We start from the raw sequence: 21,210 nt of genomic DNA on the forward strand, positions 1-21,210 counted from the left end.
AATTTCAATGTTCTCATCTGTAAATTGGGGTTAATAGTAGTAGATACTTCAAGGAGCATTTGTTTTTTTGTGTGTGTTCACATTCAGATATGCATGTGTGCCATATGATTGTGTATAAACACTAAATTAATACATTGAAACACAGCACAGTTCTTGATACATAGTGATGAGCTCTTAAAATGTTAGCTATTGTTACTATTCATATAGTCAACGCTGTGTCGTGTCCGACTCTGTGCGACCCCATAAGACGCCAGCCCACCAGGCTCCCCTGTCCCTGAGATTCTCCAAGCAGGAACACTGGAGTGGGTTGCCATTTCCTTCTCCTGTGCATGAAAGTGAAAAGCAAAAGTGAAGTCGCTCAGTCGTATCCGACTCTTAGCGACCCCATGGACTGCAGCCCACCAGGTCCTCTGTCCATGGGATTCTCCAGGCGAGAGTACTGGAGTGGGGTGCCATCGCCTTCTCCAAAGTCAACACTAGCTATATGGTTTAAAAGAAAGTTGGAGCTAGACTACACTAACTAGCTTTGGATTCTGGGCGAGTAACTTAATCTTTCTGTGCCTGGTTTTCTCATTCTGTAAAACAGGGTGATAATAGTACTTAGTCATAGGGTTGTTATGATGATTAAGTGAGTTAATATTTTGAAAGCAATCAGAGCCTTATCTGACACTTTTGCCCTAGATGTAGAACCTGAATATACAGTAGAATCACTCTCAGATGTTTTTCTTGCCTGGACTGTACCCCCCCCAAACTTGGATTCACTTGTTCTAAGGTGTCGTGTGAGCTTTTCTTTCCTTATTTTAACTCTCCTAGGGTTCTGATGTGCATCTAGGATTGAGAACCGCTACTCTGGATATTCACTGAATAAGTAACTACTTATCTACCATGTGCTCAGAACTTTAGAATATCAGTCAGATAGATCAATCAGTCCTTCAGGCAGTATTCCCCACCTCCATCCCAGTGGAGCCTCGAGATGAAGGCAGCCTCTGGGAGAGGCAGAAGCACCGTGCTAAGCTGAGCCCGGATTCCTGACCCACAGAAACTGAGACAATAAAGGCTTGTTTTCTGGTTGTAGCATCATTACAGCTGAAATTTATAAGAATTTCAAAGCATAGCCACCAGAAGGTAGAAAGCTTCCCACATAACAGATCAGATTTATGATTATGGAATATATTCAGATTATTAGCAGTCAGAGGGCTGAAAGGCCTGGAGAAATTTCTGACTTTGAAAAGAAGGAAATATAGATAGAAGGAAAAGCTATTGCTGGTAAAGGCTTGTGCATCTCAAATGTGTACAGGATGACTGTAAATACTAATACCTCTGTCTCAAATAAGTAATAGTAATTAGTATTCTGTCTGGTGGTAACATTTTCCAAAAATTAATTCAATTTGGAAAGACACCCTTCTTAAGTATGGCCAGTGTATATTGCATGTATTTTGGTATAAATAAATTCCTAAGGAATACCTTTTTCCTTTTTAAGTGGATTGGTCTATGCATTGCATGATCACTGGGAATTATAAGTCATTTTATAAACAGGGATTATTAAGTTTTCTAATTTTCAGGGTTTTTTCAGGGTGGAGCAGAACATGTTTTTTCAGTCTCTGTGTAGCTTGGATTAAAATTAAACTCTGATATTTTCAGATGTAGCCAGCAGTTGTCTTACATCTTTGTCACATGCTAACAGTTCATTGAATCACAGGCCTGGAAGCCAGAACTATTGCTTTTTTTTCTGTAAAAGGTACACTGGTGATATTTTATTATTGTTAAAGAATTGACAGTTTTAAAAGAATGTTATTTTCAGTTTATTATTCAGTTTTGACAGTTTCTATGCTTTGATGATGACATTTTAAAATGTGCATAATGAATATTCTAAAAAAGCAAACATGTTTTGATGAGAGAAGCCTTTTGATAGAAATACCAAATAGAATAAGGCTGCTGCTGCTGCTGCTAAGTCGCTTCAGTCGTGTCCAACTCTGTGCGACCCCATAGACGGCAGCCCACCAGGCTCAGCCGTCCCTGGGGTTCTCCAGGCAAGAACACTGGAGTGGGTTGCCGCTTTCCTTCTCCAATGCATGAAAGTGAAAAGTGAAAGTGAGGTCGCTCAGTCGTGTCCAACTCTTAGCGATCCCATGGACTACAGCCCACCAGGCTCCTCCGTCCATGGGATTTTCCAGGCAAGAGTACTGGAGTGGGGTGCCATTGCCTTCTCCGAGAATAAGGCTAGTCTTGCACTAATAACAAATATGATGCCTAAAATGTGAGGTTGGTCCCAGAGCTCTTTTCCAGTGTGTATCATTTTCCAAGTTTGCCAGGAATTCAGAAAAGGGTAGTTTCACTCCTCTAACTTCCCAGTTTGAATCTCTTATTCTTTACTCAAAAGGTTTCCTCTGAAGAGGACTGGTCTTATAGAAGCAGCTTTGCACTTCATCGGCAACATTTGATTAACGGTAACAATGAAATGCTTCACCAGATTGAACTTCACTTCAAGCTCCCAAACAGTACAGATCAACTACGCAGGTTCAAAGACACTCTTTATCTTACTCAGGTAAGCCGTTTTCATTCTGGGCTTCAACAGCTATCTGCAGTTAACGTAAGATATCCTGTAGAGTTTGTAAGCCTTTTGTGGTGAAAAATATTCAGGGTTTCATCTTGCTGATTAAAAAAAAATTATCTTCTTCAAAATAGAGATATGATGACAGGTAAAACCTGAAATAGTAAAATTTTTGGCATTTGTCTTTCTTAAAAGAAAAGCTCACAGAATTCTATAACAAATTGTGTATTCAAATATTCCCTAGTTCAAGATTACTATCAAGGTTCCATAATTAAGTCTAAAGTAGCATTTGCCAAGGATAAAATGGGAAAATGGAACACAGGAGAGACCAAAAACAGACTCATGTACGATACAGTCATCGACTAATGGTGCAATATGCCATTGCAATCTGTGGGAAAAGATAGTCTTATCAATAAACAGTACTGTATCAAGTGGGTATCTTTATGGGAAATAAATGAGCTATGATCCCCATATACAAAAATTAATTAATGATCACTCAACTGGGAAAGGTAGTACAATAAAGCTTCTAGGAGAGACCGTAGGAGATTATCTTCATGACCTTGGCATAGGCAAACAGTTTCTTAAACAGAACATAAAAAACACTATGAAGGAAAATAATGATAAATTGGACTTCATTAAAATTATACACCTCTGTGTATCAAAGCCACCATCAGGAGAGAGAAAATGCAAGCCACAGATTGGGGAACAATGTTTGCAGTACATATATCTGATAAAGGATTTGTATTTAGAATAAAGCACTTCTGTAAAGCAATAAGAAAAAGATAACCTGTTAAAAAATGGACACAGTTCTTTTTTTTTATTTTAGACAAAGAATTTAATATCCTTCTATTTTTTCATGTTTTATTCCAGCTTCATATTTCCCAACTTTTGAAAGCATAATTTGAGTAATTAACACTAAATTATTTTATTCAACTATTGCTATAATTATTATTCTTTGTATTTTATACCTCATCTTTTTTTTTTTAAGTTTTTTTTTTCTAGTGGCATTAAGAAGTAATTCTTGATCAGGCACTTCATCAGAGAAGGTAACCAGATGGTCAGAAAGTATATGCAAATGCGCTCAGTTTCATTCTTAATTAAGGAGATGCAAATTAGAGCCATGCCAGGATACTCCTACACACTGTACACAATGTAATTTTAGCACAATGGCTAAAGTTAGAAAGATTGACAATACCAACTGTTGGTGAGGAGGTGGGACAGCTGGAACTTCTAGACATTGTTGGTAGGGCTGGACATTTGTCTAAACAGTTTCGGAAATTTTAAGGCAGTTTGTACCCAAGCTAAACATTTGCTTCCTCCTTGAATCAGCATTTCTACTCTTAGTTGTGTACCCACAAAAACAAGTGCATATGTCTGTCACAGACATCTAAAATAATGTTCATTACATGTTTATTCATAATACCCCCAAACTGGAAACAACCAAAATGTTCTTTAACAGAAGAACTTAGAAATTGTGGAATATTTATACAGTGGAATGAAAGTGAAAGTCACTCAGTTGTGTTTGACTCTTTGTGACCCCATGGACTACACAGTCCATGGAATTCTTCAGGTCAGAATACTGGAGTGGGTAGCCTTTCCCTTCTCCAGGGGATCTTCCCAACCCAGGAATCGAATCAGGGTCTCCTGCATTGCAGGCGGATTCTTTACTAACTGAGGTATCAGGGAAGCCCAAGAGGGCTCCACAGCAATAAAAAAAAGAATGAACTACTGATATCAGCTTCAACTCAGATAAATCTCACAGATGTTATGTTGAGCAAAAGAAACATTGAAATTTCACTGTGGACAAAATGAGTCAAGGTGATATACAGCAAATTAGTGGTAACCACTCTTGTGGAGGAAGTTGATGCCTTATGATTAGAAAAGGGTACAAGGAAACTTTCTGGAATGCTAAAAAAGTTTTGTGTCTTTCTCTGGGTGCTGGTTACATGGGTGTATACATATGTTAAAATTCACTGAGTTATACACTGAAGATCTGTTCATATTATGCACCTCACTAGATTTTTTTTAATGGCTCTGTTGAGATATAAATTGACATACCATAAAGTTCACTTGTTTTAAGTGTACAGTTAAGTGATTTTTAGTATATTTGTTCAGTCGTGTGACCATCACCATAATCCAATTTTAGAACATTTCTGACACTCCAGAAAAATCTATCTTACCCATTTGTGATCACTCTCCTTTCTCACTTCCAGTCTTCAGCAAACATTACTTTGCTTTCTGTCTTTGTAGATTTTATTTTCTCAACATTTCTTATAGCTGGAATCGTATAATACCCCTCTTTGGTATGTGGCTTCTTTCACCGAGCATAATGTTTTTGAAGTTCTTCCACGTTATAGCATGTATCTGTACTTCATTTCTCTTTCTTGCTGAATAATAGCCTGTTGTATGGAGATCATGTTTTATTTGTCCATTCATCAGTTGATATACATTTGGGTTATTTTACATTTTTAACTATTATGAATAATACTAATATGAATATTTGCATACACATCTTTCTACCTATATTTTCATGTATCTTGAGTAGAAATATATGAGTAAACTTGCTGAGTTATGTGATAAACTTATGTTTGACTTTTTTTGGAGTATAATTGGTTTACACTGTTAGTCTCTGCTGCACAATGAAGTGAATCAGCTGTATGTATACATATATCCCCTCCCACGTGGACCTCCCTCCCCCTTCATCCTACCCCTCTAGGTCATCACAAAGCACCGAGCTGAGCTCCCTGTGCTATACAGCAGGTTCCCACTAGCTAGCTGTTTTACACGTGGTAGTGTATAAATGTCAAACCTAATCTCCTGGTTCATCCCACCATTCCCTTCTTCCCACCCATGTCCACATGTCTGCTCTCTACATCCATGTTACGTTTAACTCCTAAAGAAAAGAACAACCTGGATTTTAGACAATATTTTCTCTTTTTATTAATATAAATTTATTTATTTTAATTGGAGGCTAATTACTTTACAAGGCTGTATTGGTTTTGCTATACATTGACATGAATCCACCACGGGTGTACATAGACAATATTTTCGTCTTAATATTTACATTTGCCTATTTTATTTCATGAACCTGTGAATGCACCATGTAAGACTATTTGAAAGCAACTGTTTATTTATCTTTTATTTCTGCTAAATTTGTTTCAAGTTCTCAGAGAGAAGGGCAGAACCTAATCTCAGTCCTATGAGTTGATCTGAAGTAACATATTGCTGCTGCTGCTGCTGCTAAGTCGATTCAGTTGTGTCCGACTGTGCGACCCCATAGAGGGCAGCCTACCAGGCTCCTCTGTCCATGGGATTTTCCAGGCAAGAGTACTGGAGTGGGCTGCCATTTTTCATGGCCAATATTCTATAAAAGCATCTCAGTTTTGATATATGAAATAGGATAGTCCCTATTCCTGTGCATATGTGTTATGTGTGAACCTTTTCAGCTGTTGTGTTTTCATGCTGGCTTCCCCCCTCCCAGCTGTTCATTTTATTGTGGTTACTTTATTCTGTTTCCTCAAAACACATTCAAAGAACTAACAGAAATAATTGTTATTTTCAAACTCATGAACATTGGAGATACACAGTTAGGAGCTGGGGTGTGAGTGTGTTTTCAGTCATTCAGTTGTGTCCGACTCTTTGTGGCCCCATGGATAGCCTGCCAGGCTCGTTTGTGCATGGAATTTGCCAGGCAAGAATACTTGAGTGTGTAGCCATTCCCTTCTTCAGAGGATCTTCTTGACGCAGGGATCAAACCCACGTCTCCTGTGTCTCCTGAATTGGCAGGTGGACCACTGAGCCACCTGGGAAACCCAGGGACTGGTGTACAGTGGAATTATGTATTGGTGGTTTTTCTTGGTGATGACTTTTGTCTGATCCTGTAAGTATGAGCTTCCTATCAGGCATTGGCTGGGAACTGGACTTGTTGGTTCTACCTTGAGACTTTCTGATGCTTGATGGATCTGAGATGAAAGAAATCAGAATTATGATTTTTTGCTTGTTTATCCTTAGTGTTGGACTTTCTTGACTGAGTATAGACAGGAAATGTTAACAAGTTTTTCTTTCCTTATTAGTTTCATATTAGAACAGTCATCTTTAGTGTACATACAAGAAGTAAATCATTGGTCCATTTTCTCTGTTCCCACTCCCACCTCTTGATCTTATTCTCATAATCCGTTATACTGTTCTGAAGAACCAGGGTACTTGCCTGTGTGCCAATTTTTAAGACATTCTATTAAGGAATTTAAATTAAATTCTAAATTTAAACCTCTGTGGTGGCTCAGAGGTTAAAACGTCTGCCTCCAATGTGGGAAACCCGGGTTCTATCCCGTAGTTGGGAAGATCCCCTGGAGAAGGAAATGGTAACCCACTCCAGTATTCTTGCCTGGAGAATCCCATGGATGGAGAAGTCTGGTAGGCTACAGTCCATGGGGTTGCAAAGAGTTGGACACGACTGAGCAACTTCACTTACTTGCTTACTTACTTATTAAGGAATCTATTTTTGTATGCAACTTTCAGAAAACTCTTGGCTGAGAAAGCTGTGCAATAAGTTTCTTTACATTTAGATCCTTCCCTGGCTTCTCTTTATCTTGCAAACACAAAGGCATCCCTTAGGCTCTTACCTCTTTAATTCTTCTAATGTTCCAAAATAATCTTGCCCTACTTTTCATTGTCCTACTTTAACCTGTTGTATTCCAAATAACCTACATGCCTAGGCACACTCTCTTCAGCTATGTCACACAGACCTTGCTTCTTAGTTTGGGGACTGTCTACACTAACGAATCTGTTAGGTGACTTACTTGACCACCATGGTTTCTTGCTAGCCAGCTAGAGAGGAAGCTGGCCTGTGGACTGTCTTCACTAACCCATTAGCTTATAGCCCCCTCTAGTGCTTTCATTTATTCTTCGTGTATTTATTGAGCATGTAATGAGCGCTAGAAGTTTGGTGATGTACTTTGCTGGTGCTGCTGCTAAGTCACTTCAGTCATGTCTGACTCTGTGAGACCCCATAGAAGGCAGCCCACCAGGCTCCCCTGTCCCTGGGATTCTCCAGGCAAGAACACTGGAGTGGGTTGCCATTTCCTTCTCCAATGCATGAAAGTGAAAAGTCAAAGTGAAGTCGCTCAGTCGTGTCTGACTCGCAGCGATCCCGTGGACTGCAGCCTACCAGGCTCCTCCATCCATGGGATTTTCCAGGTGGGATCCATTTAATCTAGTACATTGCAAGTGACTTGATCATAAGCAGCAAGGTGGGGGCAGGGGGTGGTGAAAAACAGACTATGCGGTAGGCCCAGGTGTTGATGATACCTGCTACTCTGAAACAGTTTCCTTTTTGGTAAGCAAATGTGGTGGGGATCCAGAACATGCTGAACTTTTAAATTTAGGGGTAGGGTGGGTAAAGAAAGGGAATGAAGGTATGCTTACTAACATCACATATTACACACTAGTATGTTGTATTCATATACATCATGTAATTTAACAATCAAGCAGAGATCAGCATTCTTTGCATGTCTACTGAAATACGTGGCCCTGAGGCATGAGGTGCTTCGTATACATTCTCATGTAATTTGAACAACATCTTCTGACATCTCTGTTACTGTTTTCCTTTTACACACGAGGAAACAGAGGCTCAGAACAGTTAAGTATTTTTCCCAAGTTCTCAGGGCAATGAATGAAGTAGGTTTCTGCTTTAAAATACACTATTAAATCTCTCTACAGCTGAGATAAGGGAAATTCTGTAACTACTGAGGTGTTTAGTTAAATTATAACATCAAATTTTCAGCAGTTAAGTAAAGCAGACATTAGAAATTTAGCACATTAAAAAAGTCCTTATTGGAACAATAGAGAAAATGAACAAAATCAAAAGTTAATTATTTGAAAAGATCAACAAAATTGAAAAACATTTAGCTAGCTTGGCCAAAAAGATGAGAGAGGAGACTCAATTTCTAAATCAGGAATGAAAGAGGGAACATTACTATTGACCTTACTGGATAAAAAAAAAAGAGTCATTATGGAATATTATAAACAGCTGTAGGGCAACAAGTCGTATATCCTAAATGAAATGGACAAATCCATAGAAACACACAAACTATGAAAACTTACTCAAGAAAAAACTGTGAGCAGACCTTTAACAACTAAAGAAGTTGAGTTAGTACTTAAAGGACTTCCCTTAAAGATGGCTTCACAAGTGAATTCTAAAAAACACATAAGGAAAGATTAACACAACCCTTCACAAAATATTCCACCAAAATAGAAGAGGCAAAGTCACTTCCTAAACTCTTTCTATGAAGACATTGTTCTCCTGATACCAAAACTGGACAAAGACATACCAAGAAAAGTGACTGCATGCCAGTGAGTACCCTTATGGGCTTCTCTGGTGGCTCAGATGGTGAAGAATCTGCTGGCAATGCAGGGATCAATCCCTGGGTCGGGAAGATCCCCTGGAGAAGGAAATGGCCACCCACTCCAGTATTCTTGCCTGGAGAATTCCATGGACGGAGGAGCCTGGCAGGCTACATAGAGTCCATGAGATTGCAAAGAGTTGTGACTGAGCGACTACACTAGACTAGAGATGAGTATAGACAGAAAAAAAAAAATCAACAAAATAGCGGCAATTCAAATCCAGCAACACAGAAAAAGGTTTATATATCAAAAGTAGGATTTATCTCAGGAATAGAAGACTTGTTCAACATATGAAAGTCAACCAATATAATATACTATGTTAATAGAATGAAGGAAAAGCAACTATATAATAATCATCTCAATAGATGAAGAAAAAGCACTAGACAAAATGTAACACCCTTTCATGATAAAAAAATTCAACAAACTAGGAAGATAAAGGAGCTCCCTCGACCTGAAAGAGAGCCATCTATGAAGAACCCGTAGCCAATATCAAATTTAATAGTGGAGGAAAGAATGCTTTCTCCCTAAAATGAGGAAGAAGACAAAGAAGCCTTCCCTTGTCCCTTCTGTTCAACATTGTACTGGAGATTCTGGTCAGCACAATTAAGCCAGAAAATGAAATAAAGGCATTCAAATTGGAAAGAAAGAAGTAAAAACTGTATTTGCAGATGCATGATCTTATATATATAGAAAACCATAAAAACTACCTAAAATCTATTAGAACCAGTAAATTAATTTAGCCACTTTGCAGGATATAGGATCAATATACAAATATCAATTGTATTTTAAGCAATAAGCAGTTTGAAAGTGAAATTTACTAAACAGAACCATCTACAATAGTAGCAAAAAGAATAAAATACTTTGGAATATATTTAACTGAAGAGATATAAGACTTGCACACTGAAAACTACAAAACATTAGTGATGGAAATTAAGGAAATGGGAAGACATTTTGTGTTAATGGATTGGAAGACTTACTACTGTTAAGAACTCCACAAACTGATTTACAGATTCAGCATAACTCCTATCAAAATTATACTACCATCTTTGGAAAAATGGGCAGAGTGATCCTAAGATTTATATAGAAATGCAAGGCACTCAGAACAGTCGAAACCATCTTGAAAAAGAACAAATTTGGAAGACACACTTCCTGCTTTTAAAACTTACTACAAAACCGTAGTAATCAAGGCACTGTGGTACTGACATAGGACAGACAGGGATTGATTGAATAGACTTGAGAGTCCAAAAATCAGCCCATCTATGGCCAACTGATTTTCTCCAAGGATGCTAAGATGACGAAATGGAGAAAGAATAGTGCTTTGAACAAATGGTGCTTGAATAACTGAATAACCACATGTCAAAGAATGAATTTAGACTTCCACCTCACACTATATACAAAAATGAACTTAAAATGGATTAAAGATCCAAATATATGAAACTCTTAGAAGAAAATATAGGTGTGGATCTTTGTGAATTTTGATTATGTAACAGTGTCTTAGATATGACATCAAAGCAGAAGCAACTGAAGAAAAAATTAAATTGGACTTCATCAAAATTAAAAACTTGTGTGTCAGAGGACACTATCACAGAAGTGAAAAGATAATCCATGAATTGGGAGAAAAAATTTACAAGTCATGTATCTAATAAGGGTCTAATGTCCAGAACATATTAAGAACTCTTACAACACAGTAATGAAGAAGACAACCTAATATACAAATGAGTGAAATATTTGAATAGACATTTGTCCAGTGAACTTGACCAGTAGGTACATGAGAAGATGCACAGTATGCCACTAGGAAAGTGCAAATCAAAACCACATGAGATACCACTCATATCCACTAGGATATCTGGAATTTAAAAAAAGAAAAAAGAGACAAATATTGGTTAAGTATATTGGTCAGTGTTTTCTAGAGAAATAGACCAAATATGATACATAGAGATAGATAGACAGAGGCTTCCCAGGTGGCCCTAGTGGTAAAGAACCCACCTGCCAATGCAGGAGACATAAGAGACTTGAGTTTGATCCCTGGGTCAGGAGGATCCCCGGGAGGAGGGCATGGCAACCCACTACAGTATTCTTGCCTGGAGAATCCCATGGGCAGAGGAGCCTGGTGGGCTACAGTCCATATGGTCGCAAAGAGTTGGGCAGAACTGAAGCGACTTAGCACATAGATATATAAAACAGGAAATTTATTATAGGAATTGTCTTAAATGATTACGGAGGCCAAGAAGTCTTACAGTCTGCCGTCTGCATGAAGGAAAACCAGGAAAGACTATGGTATAATTCAGCTCGAGGTCTGAGAACTGAGGCGCCATTGCTGTAAGATCTGGAGTCCCAGGGTCCAGTGACCAGGAACTCCAGTGTTGGGAGTTAGAGAAGCTGTGCCTCAGCTCAAGAGAGAGAATGCACCCTTCCTCTACTCTTTTGCTCTATCCAGGCCATTCAGCCACCTGTGATGACACTCACCCTCATTCATGAGGACCGACCTTCTTCGTCTATGGAATCACCAATAACATCTTCACAGACACACCTAGAAATAGTGTTTACCAGCCATGTGTGTGTGTGTGTGAGCTCAGTCCGACCCCTTGTGACCTGAGGAGGCATCCCCTAACCCAGTCAGATTCACACATAAAGTTATACCATCACGATAAGGATGTGGAGAAATTAGAACCTCAAATGGTTTGCTAGTGGGAATGTATTAATAAAATAGTACAGCTACTATGAAAAAGTTTGTCAGTGTCCCAAAAGTTAAAACAATTACCATAGGACACAGAAATTCTACTCTTAGGGATGTATCCAAGAAAATGGAAAACATATTCACCCAAAAAGCTCTGCCCCAAAGTTCATAATAGCTGAAAAGTTAAAACAATCTAAATGTGTATCAACCAATAAGTGGATACACAAAATGTGGCATATCCATGCAATGAAATAGTATCCAGCAGAATAAAAAGGTTTGAAGTACTGGTACATAGTCCAACATGGGTGAGCCTTGGAAACTTCAGGCTAACTGAAGGAAGTCAGTCACAAATTGTATTGTACGTATTGTGTTATACCACTTACATGAAACGTCCAGAATAGACAAATGTATGGAGACAGAAAGTGGATGAGTGGTTTCCAGAAGCAGAGGAGAGGGAAGAATGAGCAGTATAATACAGGAATAACACTGTATTAACCAGCACAGAATTTTGTGGGGGAGGATAATGAAAATATTCTGAAATTATGTAGTGGTAAGATTTGCACAACATGTGACTATACTAAAAACCAATGACTTGTAAACTGTAAAAGAGTAAGTTGTGTGGCATTAGTTATATCCAGTTTAAAAGTGGCTTTATAGGAAGACTGTTATTGTCAAGATAATTTTAAGTAAATATATCAGGAGAACTTATCACATGGCTACTCCTAGTTCCAAAGGCAGAGGTGTGGTTCTGAGCGTATAACCTAGGTATAACCCTACCAATCTGGAGGAAGGGGAGATAGGGGTTTTATACACAGCAACCTGTATCACAGTGGCATAGCTGGAATTGGAACCTAGGTCTTGCTGTCCTGGTCCCATTTCTTTTTCCCATGCCGTGTTTCTCTGAGGAGACTGATTTCCTAAGTGTAATCAAGTGAGCTGCTGAAAATAGGCATATTTCTAAAACTAAAATAAGATTTGTCTGCTAACAGTGGGACTGAGTAACCTAGAAAATGACTAAGCATTTATCCTTCTTATGTATAAAGACTGTTTTCTTTAGGAGAAAAATGCATGAATGTATAAATATGGGTACAATTTTTGAAGGGAAAGAGACAGTTGCAGAGATTTTTTTCCAGGCAAGTAGGATTATACAGTTTCCCTTTAAGATGGACAGTGGGCAATGGTCTTCTGCATTTTTATGAACAAAGGTGTCATTCATTAGCCCTAACTGGCACCCGCTGGTATGGATAAACCCAGATGCGTGTTCCAGGCATGGCACCAGCTGTCTGTGGAGGGTGCTCCAGGGTGCACATGACAGAACCCGGGGCCCTGAAGAGCCTTGGTGGTCACTTTCACATCAAGTTCTGGTGTGATCGGCTATGAGGTAGGGCTTACCTAGTGCTCTTTTCTTTTCATTCCTAGCAAGGCTTAGGAGTCCTGCTTGCCTTAAAATTTTTTTCTAAGTATAAAAGAATCGCTAATGCTTACTTATTAAGCCAGACAAGGTAAATGACAGCTCAGAAATGGTTAGATATATAGAAGTAAATATATTTTGCAAGTGATTCTGAGAGTTGGAGTAGTTTAGGGACTGAAAACTCAATGTTTGTAGGAGCCCAGCAGGTAATTTAAATGGATGAGAGTGTAAATATTGGGGATTGTGGCAAAATGGAGTATACACGCCTTGACTTAAGACACTAAACTATAATACCAACAACAATGAGAGACAAGAAGCACCTGCTTTGTGAGCCAATTAAAACCTGTGTGGGCTAAGCCCTGACTACAGGCTACTAGCTTATGGCAATCTCTCAAGTAGAACATAATAGAGCAGCATGCAACCAGGACTTTAAAATGTGTCATATATTGACACATTATATTGAAATTGTATTATCGCATTATTTTGTCATATATTGACATGTTATACGACATTATATTGTGATATATTGACAAGAGAGACAACACAAGAAGCAAAGAGATTAATTTGAACATAAAATGTTCTTAATTCTTGTATTTAAAGAAAAAGCTGCAAACCATTCAAATGCCTAATAATCACTGGAGAATGATTCCTCAAGCTATAACTATATAACCCTTTAAAGCACAGAGATATATAGAAAATGCCAGTGCGTCTCATGGAAGTGGTCATAGGTGAAAATTAACTGAGTAGAATACAAAACTGTAAATGCATGAGTTACAATCAGTTCAGTTCAGTTGCTTAGTTGTGTCTGACTCTTTGCGACCCCATGAATTGCAGCACGCCAGGCCTCCCTGTCCATCACCAACTCCTGGAGTTCACTCAAACTCACATCCATCGAGTCAGTGATGCCATCCAGCCATCTCATCCTCTGTCATCCCCTTCTCCTCCTGCCCCCAATCCCTCCTAGCATCAGAGTCTTTTCCAATGAGTCAATTCTTCACATGAGGTGGCCAAAGTACTGGACTTTCAGCTTGAGCATCATTCCTTCCAAAGAAATCCCAGGGCTGATCTCCTTCAGAATGGACTGGTTGGATCTCCTTGCAGTCCAAGGGACTCTCAAGAGTCTTCTCCAACACCACAGTTCAAAAGCATCAATTCTTCGGCGCTCAGCTTTCTTCACAGTCCAACTCTCACATCCATACATGACCACTGGAAAAACCATAGCCTTCACTAGATGGACCTTTGTTGGCAAAGTAATGTCTCTGCTTTTGAATATGCTATCTAGGTTGGTCATAACTTTCCTTCCAAGGAGTAAGCATCTTTTAATTTCATGGCTGCAGTCACCATTTGCAGTGATTTTGGAGCCCAAAAAAATAAAGTCTGACACTGTTTCCACTGTTTCCCCATCTATTTCCCATGAAGCTTAGTCATGTCAGATTCTTTGAGACCCCATGGACTGCAGCATGCCAGGCTTCCCTGTCCATCACTAACTCCCAGAGCTTACTCAGACTTATGTCCTTTGAGTCAGTGATGCCATCCAACCATCTCATCCTCTATCGTCCCCTTCTCTTCCCACCTTCAATCTTCCCCAGCATCAGGGTCTTTTCCAATGAGTCAGTTCTTCACATCAGGTGGCCAAAGTATTACAATATATGTTACAATATAATAAGTTATAATACATGTTAACAAAGATCTGAAAGAATTTGGATTGTTAAAAAAAAAAAAGTGTTGCTCTTTGTATTCCCCCTCCCCCGCCAAAAAGAAGCTTAAATTCACCTTGAAGAAAATGCAGGTCACCTCTACCAAAGCCATCAGTAAATCATCTAATCGTCCTTTGGATCAGATCTAACTAAGCATGAGCGTGACTGTTTCAATGAGTATGGCTTTGTCTTCAAAGCTTGTATTTTTGCCTGAAAGAGATGACCTAATTTCCTACTCTAGTGCACACTGATGTTTTGTTTCCCACCTCGAAATTCTGTTTTTCACTTCTCTCCTGTTCACCCTGTTTTCTAAACCTGGATGCAAGGAAAGAGATTCTAGTCCCAAACTTCTTGAATGACACCCCTCCTTCCCTTCTGCTTATGAGTCCGTGCGGAATGAAGTCCCGTAGCAGAATATTGCAGGTTCTTTGGCTCCCTTGGTGTATCAGGAATGGCTCAAACTTTGAAGACACTTCAGGTCCTGGGAGTTCCAGAATTGTAGGCCAGCACCCAAAGCAAAGTGTCCGTGGTTGCCATTTGATGCTTGTGCTCAGCCTGTCGGGGCTAGGCCAGAACTTTGGACTGTCTGGTGAACGGACTGCCTCTCTCTATATGTTACTCTTTGGTGTGATGAAGCCTTCCTTATCTTTTCCCATGACCCCTTCACACACAGTGCATAAAGCCTCTGATGATTGCTCAGGAATCTCAGGAGGAGAACAAGAAACTTCTCTTTCAGAGCCTCAGGTGTGCATGCTACCGGGCAGGGACTGCCTTGATTTTGTGCCCAGGGGGACACTTTTCACTTGGTTGGTGGGGACATTATTTGGGGGTCCAGGTAAGATATTATCAAATTTTAAAAACAAATACCAAGATTGCTTTCCATACTGACATGATGATGTGAGGTCTGTAGTGGGCATGGATTGTAATTGGTGTTGCCCTGCTTCTACTGAGATTTCATTTGCCTGCTTTATTTTCACTGAACTTTCTAAAAATTTTTCTGCAACAATGATTTTGATAACTCAACAAACATTTGAACATTTAATGAAAGAACTTGATTTCTCTGTGCATAGCTTTCCAGGCCTAGATGTAGATAACTCTCTGTCTTCTTTAGTTTAGCTCAGATAAGATCCTTATGTTTTATAAGGAACTTGTATAGACATCCCGAGTCCAGCTGTTACTCACCTGGGTATGGACTCTTTCATCACTAGAAATTGATGAGGTCGGATGAGAATTCAGGCAAGGCTTTGCTGGGATTTGTGCTGCAGCATGAGGGAGGGAAAACAAGTAACAGATGCCCTTGATTGCCTGGCTCCGAAAACGTGGGTGAGGATGGAGGCCGATTGGTGAGTTGGGCAGGAGGCATCGTTTAGGTGGTCTGCCCAGCCCCGTGGTGGTGCTGTGTGCAGAGATCATGTGTGGTACCCTGCTTTTCCTCCCAGCATCTCAGAAATGATAGTTGGTTGGTGGCCTTTTTGTATCTTATTGTTCATAATTTGCCCCAACTGTGCATGTGTGAGTAGGTTTTAGTCTCTTATTGTTTCTTTGTATTCTGTTGCTTGAGAAGACATTTGTTCAGAAGCCAGTACTGCAGTAAAGGGTCCCAGGTCTCAGCCTAGCTCATAATTGCAGATTAATTTGACTGTCATAGATCATAGCCCTTCAGCCTATTTTTCTATTTCACTCCTTGACTTAGTGATAGACTGATATATTCAGGTAGTATCCTGTGGTCCTTTTGAGCTGGCACCCTCCCCCTTCTCTTTGTGAGATTCTTACTTTCTTTGGAGTGTTCTTTGCCTGTTATCATTGCTGTGGTCCCAATGGTCTGCTTCCTAAATGGGAAAGGCATTTCTTTATCTGCTCACAGCTAGTATCATCTCTTGCCTAGAAGCTGGTAATAGATTTCTAAATGATCTCCCTAAATCCACTCTAGTCTCTTGACTGCTTTTAGTGATCAGAGTCACCTGCTGGAAATGCAGGTCTGATCACTTCACCCTTTAGCTTAAAAGCTTTCTGTGACTTCCAGTTGCCTTTAGGATGCATTCCAAACCTTCCCTTGCTCCCAGCTTTCTGGGCTCAGGCTGCTTTGCCTTCTTGCAGTTCTCTGCTGTGCATCCTCCTTTCATCATGCGTGTCCCCTCTGGCTGCAGAATTCTGCCCCTTTTCTTTTCTTTCTCCTTTGAGGCCAATTCCACTGCTCAGCTAGACCCATCTCCCCTCCTGTTCAGGCTCCTAACATCGTGTACCTCTCTTTCTTAGCCTTCATGACTGTTCAAAGTTTCCATATAGTTGTGTGATTCTTCGGGTAAGGCCTGTCTTCTATACTAGTCAGTAAGCTCCAGAAGGATGGGCTGTTTCTTTTTTGCTGGGTGAGTGGCTTACCCTTAACAGCATGTAATATGTAATGTAGGTACTTATTAAATATGTATTGAATGGCCATTGGGTTTCCCTTTGCTTTACCCTTCTGGAGTGTTACAGCTCTGCCTCATGTAAGTTCTGACTTCATCTGTGACTTCCTCCCCAGCCACCCCTCCTCTGTCTAAAGGTGTTACCCTCACTGGAGCTTTTCTCAGTTTTTAGGAAGGTCTCTGAGCTTAGTCTTCCAGTGGCCATATGTGCGTCCCTCTTTTTCCTCTTCTGTGAAATCCCAGGCCCTACTCTAAGATTGTCCTTTTCCTTGAAGCTCTGTCTCTCCAGGCTCTCCTTGGTGACCTCTCCTCTGAGCCTGCTGACCTTCTCTTTGTGAGCCTTGCCGAACTACAGCTCCAAGCTAAGAGATGTGATACTTGCAATGTCAGTAACAGCAGCAGTAAAGGAGACTGGGTTTTCAGTGATGATGACAGTAATTAAGGGTTCTATAGGAAGTTCTTTTGTGCCTCTTAAACAAGAACTAAATTTACTCGTCTCTTTGTTGCAGTGTTACCATCTGTTCTGCTATGACGAAGGAACTGCACTCATAAGTTTTACGTTATCAAAGTCATGCTATAAAAACAATTGCTTGACTAGAAAAAAAGGGGTTAGGAATTTGACAATATCAGTCATAATGTTTTTTTTTTCCTACAGATTTTTTTTAATAAAGTATTTTCTTAATAGTCACAAAGTGAAAGTGAAAGTCGCTCAGTTGTGTCCGACTCTGTGACTCCATGGACTATACAGTCCATGGAATTCTCCAGGCCAGAGTACTGGAGTGGCTAGCCTTTCCCAGTAGCCACAAACGTGTTAGTAAAACTGCTCACTGCCTGAAACTTAGTATCTGACTCCATAAAGCATTGGCTCTGTTTCTGTTTTCTGGAGTCTTTGTTTTCTGTCATTGCCCCCACCATCAGTGGCAGAGAACTTTTACACCATCCTATTTCCATGATTACCCATTGTTATGATAAACCAAACACCATGCTTCCCCCCAAACCTAGCCATTATAAATAAGAGCTCATAGGGTTGGTCCCAGATCTAGTATAATAATGGTATATAGAATGCTAATTAAATTCCCCTATTTCTTCAAGCCTCTTATTTTTCTCGGATCTAGACAGCGTACCTCAAACAAAAACACCTGTGTAGGTTTTGTTTTTGTCTGGCAATGGATTAAGCTTCTCTTTTTTTGAAAAATCGAGTTCTAGTTGATTTACAATGTTGTGGGTATCTGGTGTATAGCAAAGTCATCCAGTTATACATGTACATGTTCTTTTTCATCGTTTCTGTTACGTTTACCACAGGATATTGAATATAGTTCCCTGTGCTATTGTTGTTGTTGTGTTCGTTGCTCAGTTGTGCCCGACTCTTTGTGACCCTGTGGACTGTAGCCTGCCGGGCTCCTCTGTCCATGGAATTCTCCAGGCAAGAATACTGGAGTGGGTAGCTGTTCCCTTCTCTAGCAGATCTTCATGACCCAGGGATTGAACTTGGGTCCCCTGCATCACAAGCAGGTTCTTTACTGTCTGTGCAACCAGGGAAGCCCCCCTGTGCTATACAGAAGGACTTTTTTGTTTTTAAATCCATTCTAAATGTAATAGTGTGCATCTACTAATGCCAAACTCCCAATTCAACCCCACCCCCGCCCCTTGGCAGCCACAGGCCGGTTCTCTGTATCTGTGAGTCTGCTTCTGTTTCATAGATAAGTTCGTTTGGAAACACCTGTGTTTTACCGTTTTCCCCTGAATCAGGTGATGCAGGCCCAGTGTGTCAAAACAGAAACTGAATTCTACCGTCGCAGTCGCAGCGAGATAGTGAATGGAAAAGGGCACACCATGGGGGCGCTTTATTGGCAGCTCAATGACATCTGGCAGGCTCCTTCCTGGTCTTCTCTAGGTGAGTGTTTTAGCATTCTTTGTGTGTGAGAGAAAAAGCCAAACCTGTGGGGAGAGGCGCTGAGGCAGCATAGAGCTGGAGGCGGCCAGTGAACCCAAACAGGACTCCAGGGAGGGGAGGCTGTTCAGCTGCCAGTCTCTGACCTCCGGCCACCTCTCCCACCTTCACAACCTTTGGGGAGCCCGAGAGGCAGACTCACTGTGAGTTCTGTTCTGTGCGGTCACAAAAGCAGGCAAATGAGGGGATAGATTCGTGCGTGAATATCTCAGCCACGTGTGTGCGTGCTCAGCTGCTTCAGTCGTGTCTGACTCTGTATGGCGCTATAGATTGTAGCCCGCCAGGTTCCTCTGTCCATGGGATTCTCCAGACAAGAATCCTGGAGTGGGTTGCCATGCCCTCCTCCAGGGTATCTTCCCTACCCAGGGATCGAACCCATGTCTCATACATCTCCTGCATGGACAGGTGGGTTCTTTACCATTAGGGCCACCTGGGAAGCCCCGCTCTCAGCTTCTTCTCATTGTTGCTTAGAATTTTGAATTTATTTAAGAGGACTTCCCAGGACAAAAGGAGATTTACATAAGCACCTCTTCTGTTCAGGAGAATTCAACTGTGGGAAAGTCTAACCCAGCTAAGCGTTAAAAATGTCCCTTTACTACTGATTCCCCTCTAAGTTCACCCGATCATCTTTATTTTGCCCTGTTTGTCTCTTGAGGGGAAAGGGAGTCAAGTCAGAAGTACAAGTAGGAAGGGTTGTCAGTTGGACCTGTTCAGTTGAGCAACAGGTGAGATGGCTGACATGGTACTTGCAGTTTGAATTATTTTGTTTATTTTGGTGCATTAAAAAAATTAAGGTGTAGTAATGAATCACTAGAGGTGATTTGAAGCCAAGTTCAGTTAATGATATGAACAAAAGTTTTGGGTCAAAAATGAGGCAAAGTCATAAAATAAAAGGGTGGTTTTGCTGGGTGAGGCTCTTGAGCCGTGAATGCAGATCATGGGGTTTTTTCCCCACATGTTTCGATGAATGCTCATCTCCTGTGGGGAACTGCAATCTTGGACAGGTTTCCCTGATCAGCCTCTTTATCAATATCAACCAGAGAAAGGGTATTGAATGAGAATCGGGGTAGATCGGAGAAGGCAATGGCACTCCACTCCAGTACTCTCGCTTGGAAAATCCCACGACAGAGGAGCCTGGTAGGCTGCAGTCCATGAGGTCTCGAAGAGTCAGACACAACTAAGCGACTTCACTTTCACTTTTCACTTTCATGCCTTGGAGAAGGAAATGGCAACCCACTCCAGTGTTCTTGCCTGGAGAATCCCAGGGACGGGGGAGCCTGGTGGGCTGCCGTCTATGGGGTCGCACAGAGTCGGACACGACTGAAGCGACTTAGCAGCAACAGCAGCATCAGCAGCAGCAGGGGTAGATGCTAGCAAAATAGCCCCTCTGGGATGCTTAAACTGGACAGAGAGATATTGTTCAGAGACACTAGGAGCCCGACCCTGCTTCCTGTCTATGAATGAGGTGGTGTCTTCTGAAGTTGAGTTCAGTTCAGGAAATGGGAGAGCTCAGGCTTATAACTCTTCCCTTAAATGACTCTGTGTTTTTCAGAAAGGATATAAGAGTATGATGTTAGAGTAAGAATTTTCCTGCTTTCTAAACTTTGGCAGGTCAGTGCTTTCGAGGAGAGGGTCACCATCTCTCGGAGGTGTCACTGTTTAGTAACGGAAGTGTGTATCACTGACTTTTTGCTTCAATTGCTGTTCTGATTGTCGTTTGTTTTTGGCCTCCATGGCTGGAATCTCATGTTTGAATTCTTTTCCGTGTAATGGATGTCCTAATGAGAGCGTGTAAGTTATCTCAGGTTTGAGTCTTTTCCATTTATGGGAAAACGTTCTAGAGCTTTCTATGTTCTAGTTCATTTCATAGTTCTAATTTGATAGGCCTCCGTCCCTTTCCCCCTTGTTATTTTTAAGGGGAAATACTAAGAGTTGGAATTGAAGTACTGGAGAGTCAAAATTTTGCAAAACCTAAAGAAATTAGTTCTAGCTGAACCTCAAGACTGTGTTCCTCCGTTTCAACAGCTTGCACTGGTGAATTCTGAAAGTGACACCCATTCTCTCCCCCTCTCCCCATCGCCTCCCTGTCTCTCACTGTATACCTCTCTCTGAAGTT

General features: G+C 40.6%; 1 protein-coding gene across 1 annotated transcript in view; it reads left to right on the top strand.

Annotated features, from left to right (window-relative positions):
* MANBA (mannosidase beta) overlaps positions 1 to 21,210 on the top strand; it is a 125,701-nt gene that overhangs the window by 89,415 nt on the left and 15,076 nt on the right. Inside the window, exons 13-14 of the mRNA XM_005899815.2 lie at positions 2,381 to 2,545; positions 18,893 to 19,037. Coding sequence (XP_005899877.2) covers positions 2,381 to 2,545; positions 18,893 to 19,037 — 310 coding nt within the window. The remainder of the gene's footprint in view (positions 1 to 2,380; positions 2,546 to 18,892; positions 19,038 to 21,210) is intronic.

This window comes from Bos mutus, chromosome 6 (genome assembly GCF_027580195.1).
Source record: "Bos mutus isolate GX-2022 chromosome 6, NWIPB_WYAK_1.1, whole genome shotgun sequence".
Lineage (NCBI taxonomy): Eukaryota > Metazoa > Chordata > Mammalia > Artiodactyla > Bovidae > Bos > Bos mutus.